Here is an 11,655-nt window from a genome sequence, read left to right on the forward strand (position 1 = left end):
GTTAGGCCTACTTACCAACCTGCACAACTATCTGCTGAGTGTGTCTCTAAGGAAATGAATCTAACATAAAAGGGGGAGTGGGGGATGGTGGAGGTGGGGGATAAAGACAGAGCGAAGGAGAGCGGGGCGGGAAAGTTTAGTAAAGTGGAACTTGGTAACAGATGCGACTGAGGGAGTGAGGGGGGCGCGGCCCTGCAGGGAAGGGTGGAGGTTGTATGTTGTGTGTAGGCTATGCATGCGTGGGAGTGCGCATCTGCGCGTACGCGCATGGCATTTTGTGTGTGTGCGCAGCTCGTGCATGACATGAGCGCACTTTGCGAGAGCAGCTCTTTTCCTCGGCGTGATCATTTCACGCTTCCCCCCGAAGCCTTTTTTCCACCTAAAGCGTTTAGTTGCAGCTGACTGAACACTTGCAGCGAGCGCAATAGGGAGGAGCGGAAGGGTCGAATTATTTCAACCTACAACTCACCCCAAAGTACTGTAGGACCAAAGAAAAAAAAGAAAGGGGGAGAAGAAGTGCTGGAGAGTGAGGGAGTGAGAGGGGGACAGTGGGAAAAGTTTTTGTTTTCCTTTTTTTTCCTCCCTCCTTCGCCTCCCCCTGTTCTAACCGGGTAACATGGACCAGGCCCCCAAGAGTCCCGCACTGCGGCTGGGGAGAGCAGGTAGGTTCACTTGAGCTTAATTTGACTTTTGTTAACTACTAATTTATTCTTTTAACAATGAAGGTGAAATGTTTCGGTGGACTTAAAAGAGGCTTTTAATGTGTTGTAGAAATTATATATAAAAAGTGAACGTTTCTTTAAGTTCTGTGTGATTTTACGAGTTATTTAAAGCACCAAGTACTTTATGAATAAAAAATACGAAGAGGTGTAACATTTCCTCATAGTTAGGGTGTGTTATATAAAGTTTGTGAAACTTCTGAGTCACAGTGATCAGCTCTTAGATTTTGCTGCGCGGTTTTAAAACATTCTATCACTTTTAAAATGTGTTTCTGGAGAGTTTTGTGTTTTTGTATTTATATTTTGAGCAGTTTTTTTGTGTTTTGGTATCAATAAGGGATTATCTTATTCACTTTTTTAATTTGAAATTTTGTGCCAAAATATGCCCCTAAAGAAACTAGATGGTTTGGGTTGCTTGGCACTTTGACCGGTGTATGTGTGTGGCACGAACTCACAATTTTGTTCACATGTTAAATGTTATTCCGTCAAATCCACACCAAATCAATACTTCTGAATAGTCTTACATGAGATGATGGAGCCAGCGGAGTTAAATCTTTCGCTGTTGTTTTTGTTGTCTTGTTTGTGGAGCCAAAGCTGAAGCTGTTCGGAGGTTCAGCCCAAGACAGCTTCCTAAATTCGAGGACCCTGAGCTTGACTCTCTCCAGTGTGTTTCCGTTACTCTCACTCAACAGGTTCATCTCCTATTGGCCTATTCACAAAACAGCGGGGTCTGGTACAGCAATGGATCAGACCATCGACCTTGTTATGGCACCCAATGGATATTACATCATTTCATATTGCTGCCCGCTGCGTCTGCATTGATAAAACGTCGTTTGTCATTAAGAAACTGTGGGCAGGTGATCAGCCTCTCTGGAAGGGCAATGCGCTTCACGGAAAGCAGTAAAAGCAACAATCTGCGTTAGTGGTCCTCCTGGCTGCCTGTTACTAATAATGTGTTAATCCACTGATGATAGATGTTTAGGGCGGTTATGAAACTACATGTTGATTGGGGTGCAAACTGCATTTGATGATGTTCTTCAAATTCAATTTCACAACATTGTGGCAATAAGTGCGCACCGATAGTGACCCGTTGTCTCATAATGGAAATAAATGAGCTTGTGCCCGGTCTTCTGTTTTTTTTTCATCAAATAATGCCTGTGGTCTGAGAGACAAAAATGCCTTCAATGCCGTTTTTTGTGGAGTGGGCCTTACCAGCTGATAAACGATGAACACTAGAATGTGTAGCATTTGGATAATAACCTTTTAACCACTGAGGAAATCAGAGTTTAAAGTGAGGCCCTCCCCTGTTGATGTGTCAAGTCTTTAGGGCCTAGGGCCCATACCTCTCCATTTCCTCTCACTTCAAAATACGTGCTTGGGATACAAAAGAGAATCTGTGAGAATGAACGTGTATCTAATGAAGCCCCCCTCTCTTCCCGCCCTGCAGGTTGGCCGTGCGTAAAAGTGCGTACACTGTTTCCTTCCAGTAAGCAGGCCCGCCATTTCAGTCAGTCTGACGACAGTGGCTGACGCTGGATTGATTGTTTCACTCATAAGAAAAAAATTAATGAGATCACGTGTCTACTCTAGCCTTATAAAAATATTTGATCCCGGATCCATGGTTTTAATAATGCCTTCCAAAAAGCTACCATATTTCCCTTAACTTATAACAACAGAAGAAAAAAAATCCGCACAGTCAAACCTGGATTCCCTGACGCAAAGAAACTGTCACCTTCTCATTGAGAGATACTATTTATGTTCCACATGCAGTGTCACCTTCAACCAACTCTCTGTGTGTGTCCCTACAGCCCGCGATCAAATGCTAGGAAACCCTGGTATTAGCTCCTTTGACTATTGTGCACAATGGTATTTTTCGTATAGAATGTTGTTGCCCAAATGCTCACTAAACAGACATTAGGCTATAAACAGTGTGAAGAACGGCTCAGATAAGCTTTCAGACGTTTTGTCAGTGCACAACGGAAACCAAGGATAGATAATGGAGGAGAGCAGCAGGGGAGGGAGAGGAGAAAGAAAGAAAGAGAGAGGGATGACCTCACATGGCACTTCCGTTTTAACTTCAAGTGCATCATCATAACACCGGCCATCAGGGCCAGCAGGGCCTTGTGCACCGTCTGACAGATGACAGACCGGTCTTTACTTGCACTATCGCCGAGCCAAATGATTACAAATAGGTTCATTTGATTAGGCCTGAGAGCGAGCGGAGCAGCCGGGTGGGATTTACCTGCTCGGTACACAAGCTCAAGACGGTTCACTCTCCAGTCCATAGGCCTATATTTTATTTATTAGTTATGACTTTTATATTTTATAAGCGAATGAAAACTTAAGAAGAGATATGGGAGCTTTGTCATTATGTTTACAGTCAGCGGCCGTGTAATAAACGAGCCGGTGGAGTTAACATGCGCTATTAATTTTTCATTGCTTTTTCGTTTCGAGGCTCGGGCGCAAAAAAGCAAAACAGCCAAAGCGTTCATGGTGCAAAGAAGGAAGGGGAAGGGAGAGAGTGGAAGAAAGAGGGAACACCTAAACAACAACATCGCCTCCAAATGATTATCACGACTCAACCACATTCTTACTAATGCTTAAAAAAGTATAAACACCCTCTTCCTCCTCTCCCCCCTGCACCCTGCCTCCCTCCCTTTTCCAGCACTGAAGAGGTAATGAAATATGGTAATGGTTTGAACCCCCGGATTAAACTCGTCCTATCCTGATGGAAGTTTTCTCCAAATTTCCAACCCTAAAGCAACAACAATTTGTATACATGATTGATTGTGTTTGGATTTTTTAATTGCTTATGTATTTAATTTGCAAATCGGAGAGACAAGGGCGACGGCTGCAGTTTATTTCTGTGGGGAGCGCTCGTGTCTATATCTCAATAAATAGAAACAGACTGGCTGCACAAGGAGATACAATGAAAACGAACTAAACTACACAATATGACATCGTTATGGTTTTGAGTCCCTGTTTGGAGACCTCAAAACTAATTTCCAAAAATATTTATTCATTTACTTGAAAAGGGAAAGAAATACAAAAATCTAAAATCTGCAAAGTTCAAAATCTGAATTTGCCAAATGTGTAAGAAAATAGCAAATAGCCAACAAAATGTTCATTTTACAGAGTATTTTCCAGCAGCAGTGTGTCCCTTACACCGCCTTTGTCTGTACTGGCCTGCGTTTGCTCCTTGTGCACTAAATGCAGAGATAAAAAACTAAGTCAATCTGGTTTGCTGCCTGTCAGATTTGTATGAGGCCTAATTCATGAATGCTCATGATGTGAAATATGAATGAGGATTAGTGTGAATGCTTCGGAGTGTACTTTACTGTCAGTGGATTAAAGAGCAGGAAAGTGGATTCAACAGAGATTCGTGAAATCATATTTAGTGTTAAAGATCTGGTCTATTATCAGCCTAAACACTTGTTATTCAGCCATTCATTCCTGTGTTGCATGCAGACCTTTGCATCACTTTGGCTCCCTCTTATTCGGACAGCTTGGAAGACCCTTAAGTTCAAGTACCTTAATGGTAAAAAAATTCTTTATGTCTCACATTTGTGCATGTGTGTATCTATGTGCGCGTACGTGTACGCACGGGCACGATGCTCATTTCTGAACGCCCCCTCGTGGTTCATCCTGTAAACATCCACACTAAAGAAGTCCACCCCCGAGTAAAACTCAAAGCTTCCGGTTTTCTGACATGATTACAGACAGAAAGTAATGAATGAAATTAGTATAAACATGTTTGGTTTAACGAGGGAAACTTGGAAGTCTGACTACTTTTGCTGTATTTGGATTAAACGCACTCTCTGGACAGTACGAACAGTTCAACATGAGCCATTCAGTGTAAAGATAGAAGTTCACACTTTGAAAGAACAGAAACTAATAGTCCAAAGCAAGAACTCTACATAAAAACAGAAATTCAGTAAACTGACTCTACTGACCTTCGCAGGCTCAGATGCATTGTCTGTGTCTATCAAGCCTGTAGCCTACGTTTGTGAAGATAAACAAGCAGAATAACAAAGACAGCCTACTTAATGCTGCTATTGTTGTTTATTAGTGTGCTATTGTAAACACGATCTTCCTAAAAAGGCAGAATCTTTCATACAAAAACTATGATTATTCCTGTACCAAATGTGTTATGCGCGCAGTTTAAACACCGAGAAACAGAAATGATTAGAAACAGGAAGAAGGGAAATAACACTTTTTAATATGGCTCATGCTTTAGGCTATTTGTGTGGTTAATATTACAGAGGTGAGGTTTAGCGATGCCTCCTCAGATCAGATGGGAGGAACACGTATTGAATCCCCCCTCTCAGTTTGGAGGGTGAATGCGAAGCTCGCCAACTGCATTTCATTAAAATCGACACCCGTTTGGATCCACCGTCAATTAGGTAATGAGTGTGCACGCATGTTTTATGTTTTCTCTGAGTTCTCCCTCGACTACAAATGTGTAACATTGTGCTGAAGCGAAGGGGGAAAGTATTCAGGGTCAGTCCTAACAGCTCTCACTCAGGCCTGTGGTTGAAGGAGTAGAACGCTTAAGGTTTTGAGGGGATATTTTTTAATTTAAATATGTTTCACTGAAATGCCTTAGGCCTATACAATTATTCTTTTTTTTTGTTTAGGTTTTCGGTATAGAAATGTTCCTGTTGTTATTTTTCTACCCTCTAATACACACGTTGACTATCATTGTTTGAATTCTCGAGCTTTCCCTCATTTATAAATCCTTGCTTCAACTAAGCCTCATTTTTAGTAATACTCAATTAATTTGCCATTTTATATTGACATGAATAAACTGGGCGTAAATGAGTATAAAGGCATTAGTTTTTTTTTTTTTTTTACTTCGTTAATTGAAATTAAACATATGATCATTTGCTCCCCGAGCCATGCGTCGCTTCACTGAGCTTCCTCATTGGTGGACAGATCATACATACGGGGCGTCATTGGCCCACGAGATTCACATTAGCCAATCATCTTCCCCCCTCCCCCCCGCCCGAGTATCGCTGAGATTTGTGGTGACGTGGTGGCAGCGCTCACGCTATGATTGGCTGGATTTGCTGTGAGTGACGGGCGGCTGGTCGGCGCGTGTAGGCTAGGGTTCCAGGGGGTTGGGAGCGCGGGCGCTGTCCGCACGAGAACAGGTCCTGAAACGCCGCGTGCGCCTCCGTGGATGCTGGGCGCAGACAGCTGCTCTCCGTGTAGTTAAAGAAGCCTGTTTATGTACAGATGTACATCACAGACCTGGAGCTTTCTGGCGTCAGCGCAGACAAAAGTACATCTTGAATTTGGACAGAGCTGCATTCTTTTCCAACGCGGAGAAATTGTCTCCAAACTCACGCATAAACCGGGAGTCCTAGAGCTACGATTGTGCAGTGGGTCCTGGTCAACAGAGAGGGACAGAGGTAGTTGAGAAACCAAGAGCCGCCTTTCGTTCACACAAACAGGATAACACCTCTGAAGTCTGCATCAGTAGCTTTTAGTCAAACCAGAGAGCGCTGCTTTTATTTTTCTGCATTTAGTTTGTTTCTCTCTTTTGGCGCAGTGGATATAAGACTTCAAGATGTGAGCACTTATCCTCACTCACTGGCTTTAGTGATGGGAAATTACCAAGTGTTCATTTGAAACCAAGTTCCGAGGACGATGTACATAAAATAACCTGGGAGAAAAAAAAAGCTACTCAAACGTGGATCTGTAACGCAGTTTTTTTTTTTGTTAATTAAACTGGGTATCTTTAAATAGTTTGTAACAGACTGAGGGGAGAGACGTCAGCCCCCACCGGTGTAGTCGCCTTTCAGGGGTCACGGTCAGCGGACCGAGGAGAGAAAGGGAAGGAGGCTACACTTTGTTTGTTCTCCATATGTTTTTGCACAAACTTTGACATTTTTACATCCTTGGACTAGTGCAACTCGGTGCTGACGAGCAGCTGAGGGAATGAGCGCTGTTGCTGTCGTTTCCCTCCTCCGGTTTTGGAGAAACCAAAACAGACTCGCTGTGGTGTCCCGTCCCCATGAGGAGGGAGTCCGTCTCTGATTCACATTTTTTGACGCCATTTCTTTCTTCTCCTTCACCTGCAAACCTCCCATTTCTATCTTAAATCTCTTTGAGACAAAGTGCAACCTGTATAACATTTTCAATCAATTACAATTTAATTTTTTTAATTAATTAAGCAAAAAAAGTTTCTCCCTTTGAAGGGCACTGGCACCCTTTTACTTTTATTGGAGGTGACGCTCTGTCAGTGTAGTGGCCGAAGGAAGCAAGGCGTCCGGTGACATTTTAAAGACCCCTCACATCGTACCGGGGCCCTCGATCCCCACCTTACCGATGGAGATTCATTGTAAGCACGACCCGTTTGCAGCAATGCACAGTAAGTTCATTTTCCTCCATCTGCATGTTCCCATTCACCACCCGAGACCACAAACTCTTAGTGCATATGCAACAACAGCATTTCCTTCTGCACCATACACCGCAAAACATTCCTGACTCTTGAAGTCCATTTGTATTGTTTTTTTGTTTTTTTTTTGCTGCCACGAAACCAAGATGTCATGCACAGTGTTGAAATAATATAAACACTCGCAATTCCCTCATGGGAACCAGGTTATACTAAGATTTGCACAGATTAAATCATGCTTTAAAAATGCATTGGTTAATTCAATGTGTCATTAAAAAAAGATCTGTGTACAACATGGATGGAAAGTATTTTGAAACTTGCTCTTCTGGAAAGTACTTGACTTTTGATTATCTTGTATGTCTTTTGCAGTAACCAATTTCTTAAATGTAGCCACACAACGAACAGGTGTAAACCGACAAAATCATGTGCATGTGGAGCTGAAAAGATTTTTCTGAATTGTGAAATGCATTGTAATGCAGATTATAGAACTGCATCTTGTGTGAGACGGTTTGCTGTGTTTCTCGTTTGAAAGGAAGAGGAGGTGCAGGGGTCAAAGAGAGAGAGAGAGAGAGAGAGAGAGGGAGAGAGAGAGAGGGAGAGAGATGGGGTAACAAAGCATGACTAAAAGCTGAACTTGATCCAGAAACATTAACAGTGTTTCTGCACGTAACCAGGTTAGACAGACGCACACTGCACTTGACGCACAAACGGAGATCTGCTCAGGCCTTATAATGGTAACAACAACAAGGTGAAACTCCTCCGATCCCCCGCAGGGAAAGTCTCCTTTCGGGTCAGAGCGCGCACAGGTTCGGCCTCGCAGCGTGCGACAGGCTCCGTGTCTTGCTCAAGGACAGTTCGGGGGAGCAGGTGCCTGGGGACGTAGCAATGGGAAGCGCATATAAAGGGGGGACACAACTTGGTCACTCAGTCGTGACATGGCGTGGTCTGCTTTAATTTTCAGCACAAATAACTAGGTACCTCGCTTCTTTTGGATTTTATTTTATAAAAGTGAAATAGCCTGCATGAATGTTAATACTACTACTAATAATAAAAGAAGCAAAAACTCGTTCGTTAATAAAAAACGAGCATTAAAGAAAAACCTATGCATAGCCCAGCTAACTATATTATTATCTGAAATTAATGTAATGTTTTCACTTATAACCAACTCCAAAAACTGGCTGTAAAGGAGGCCCAAAACATAACAGATAATTAAATTAAGAACTTCGCAAGCCCTTTCAACAAGTTGAATTAATAGCTTTATGTAAATATAAATCTGCACATATTCATAATTTATACTTTACATGGTATAAAAGTGTGATTTTACTAGAGACACATATCCGCGCTCTGCATGTGATACTTTGGCCATGCACGTATCCTACAAGCCGTTCAGCGTGTGATACATTATGCATTATATATTTCATTACAGTGTCTTCCCGGAGAGAACCCGTGTTTGGTGACTGACAGAAGTTCCCACGGTGCGTTATGCAGGATTAAAGAAGCTGCTCACGCACACACGCACGCACACACAAATCTAGAACGAATCATTGGTGCCGTTTCACCAGAGCCGATGATCCGCGTTGCTGAAGACGGTAACAGTGCAGCAAACGGTATATATGTCAAAGTCTGGAGACGCTTTAAAACGATTACACCTAAGAAATGTCAAAGGCAGACAGAGAGAGGGCTTGGGACGAATCGACTGTGACGCGTGGAAATGTCGTTGGGCGAGTGTGGATGTGCGTTGTGCGCTTCTGTGTGTGTGTGTGTGTGCAGTCTGTGTGTAATACTTGGATAAAATAGCCCACATTTCAAAACATTGGGAAACCTTTTATGTAACCTTGCATATGTACATCGCGTGTATAGTAGGGAACTCTAATACCGCATTCAAAGTTTAATTCTGATTTGGTACGCTTTTACTATTAAGCTATTAAGTGTTTCACAGTCGCAACCTGTGCACTTGGTGTGTGCACGCCTCCTAAAGCCTGACAGTTATCGGTGCATTTGGCTCTATTGCTCTTACATACAGAGTTACGCCACATATTTATTCTTGGAGTTTAACGGCCTCTTAGTTATATGAATTTTTGGCACAGCTCTACGTTGACAATAAAAGCAAAAGTAAAAAAGAAAAGAAAAGAAAAAATGGTATTTGCTTTAAATGTTTCATGAAACACACTGGCCACTGAGGTTTGCTAATCGATCGTGTTTTGTATTATGACGAACGATAAATAGAAGTGATGTTTTAAAAATCTGTACAAGGTAATTGTGATGATAATGAGCTGAATTTCATAATCACGCATTGTAATGGTAATAGAGGTATGCTGAATATTAAGCAGGAGAGGCTGTGGCCTACCTTAGTGATCGACTCAGGAGTTTGCCTAAAGAAAAAAAAATCTGACAACTAAAATGACAAATTATGGAGAACAGAAGATGAAGAACAACGTATATTAATCCCATTTGAATCCAACTTTATTCTGGACTCTCTGTCCACCAAAAATACACAAGTAAAGATGGAATAATTAGGCTGAAGCAGGCTTCGTTTATTACATTTTTACGCTGTCATACACGTTTTTAATCAGGTCATGTTTTTTCCTTGGGAGAAATGCCTTTTTATATACACTACTGATAAATGCAATCGTTTATTAGCCAACGTGCTGCCCTGAGTCGCACTTCACCCACAAAACATGAATTTTTCCAGCTTTCATAAGAAAAATAACCCTATACGTCCAAAATGCCTGCTTGGCACATCTCGCAGATCTATTCACTGTGTTTGCTCAAGGAAATTTGCTTCATCTGTATTCTCGTGGGCAACTTTCCAAACAAGTTCTCAGCCAAAAGTAATTTCAAGTTCCCCCTTTTTCTAACCGAGAAAGGAGAGAGAGGGAGGACCGGTGGCGTTTTGTTGCGTTTTCTCTTTTGCTTTATTTTTGAGTCGTCAGGCCGTGAAGTGGCAGATGAGAGATGAGAGGGAGACAGGGGTGGGAGGGTGGAGGTGGACAGAGAGAAAGAGAGAGGCAGAGAGAGACATGAAGGAATGTAGAGAGACAGAGCCTAATGGACCTTATTTTCTGGATGGGGGAGCTCGAATATATTTGGCTTTATCGCAGTATTTTTTTTTTCCTCCCGGAAACAGTGAATCAATCAAACATTTAAGGAGGTGCCGGGCTTTAAAGTCAGCTCCTATAAAGGGTAAATAAATAAAATACAACAGGGATGGATAATGACCCCTGGTCCCCTGGCTGTCTCTGTCCCTCTTTGATTCTTCTTTCTGCGGGATGGAAATGAAGCTGCTGCCCCTGCCAACACTGCTCTTCTCTGGAGACTGTAGCTTCAGTGTTGATAGAAACACCCTTAAGAGCCAAGACCCCTAATTTGGCAAAATCTTTGTATCTAATTTGCAGCAAAACCTCCCAAGCCAATGTTGATTGAATATTTGGGAGCAAGTGGTTAATTTATTTGATCTGTGTGATGACTTGCTAGACTTCTGTTGCTTAACTCACACAGATGTGAGGGAACATCAGCCCTGAATTCTTCTGTGAGGTTCCAAAATATGTTTTTAGGCATTAGTCCATCAGAAGGGGAATATTCACCCTACAATGCAAGATGATTTCTGGGTATTTATGAGAACTTCTTACAGTTATAATGATTAAAAACTGCAACATCACATTTAGTCTCATACCTGTGTACAAGCACAATATTTAAAATGAGATCATATATTACTTATTCAGAGAATTATTTTACAGTGCTTGATAATCAAATTCCTTTATAGAATGTTTTTGCGTCCGTCCCTATCAGTATTTATAGGCTCGGAAAATAAATTTCAAACGCATAATCCCAATAGCTGACCCCAAGAATGGCGAGAGTCTGAACGTCTAATACCAACAGTAAATACACAGATAAGTGAATAAATAGTTATCTGCAGGTTTTTGTAGGTCACAAGTCATTCCTCTCCATCTCTTTACAAAGCAAGGCGTATTTCATGCACTGGCCCAGATAGCAAGGGTGAAAGGAACCATTTCATTTACTCTTATCTGAGAAAGAGGGAGAGAGAGAGAGACAGAGGGAGAGAGAGTCTTCTCTGCAGATACCTGTGGTGAGGGGGACATAGTGCAGTGGGCTCCTATAAACGACCCTGCAAAAACTGTGCTTTCATTCACCAAATCAGGCAGGAAAGGTTTCAGGAAATAATAATAAAGACAGGAAGAAGGAATAATGCCTTTTCACAGCCATACAAAGTATTCACAGAAGCTGAGAGAGTGTGTTAAGGACTGGAATTATTTATCCATGTGGGTCAGCAGGCTTGTCCTGTTGTAGCTTTGAGGAATATCTGAAAATGTGTGTGTTTTCTCTCTGCACCTCAGTACCCAGTGGAACATCAGTCACAGTAAGTCAGTATGATTTGGGGTGCATTTTTGGCCATAAAGCAATGAATTACCACATCGCCAGTTTGTGTCTGGTTGGGGAACTTTGTTGTATGACAGTCCTCATCTTGCTGTCCTTATTTCTGATACAGTCTGTACTATTAATGCTCTAATAAAGACA

At 42.1% G+C, this 11,655-nt stretch overlaps 1 protein-coding gene across 1 annotated transcript in view; it reads left to right on the forward strand.

The window, feature by feature from the left end:
• The first annotated feature begins 548 nt into the window (after positions 1 to 548).
• pax5 (paired box 5) overlaps positions 549 to 11,655 on the forward strand; it is a 50,024-nt gene continuing 38,917 nt past the window's right edge. The window contains exon 1 of the mRNA XM_020624182.1: positions 549 to 662. Coding sequence (XP_020479838.1) covers positions 617 to 662 — 46 coding nt within the window. The 5' untranslated portion in view covers positions 549 to 616. The remainder of the gene's footprint in view (positions 663 to 11,655) is intronic.

This window comes from Monopterus albus, unplaced genomic scaffold (assembly GCF_001952655.1).
Source record: "Monopterus albus unplaced genomic scaffold, M_albus_1.0 scaffold322.1, whole genome shotgun sequence".
In the NCBI taxonomy this organism is placed as follows: Eukaryota; Metazoa; Chordata; class Actinopteri; order Synbranchiformes; family Synbranchidae; genus Monopterus; species Monopterus albus.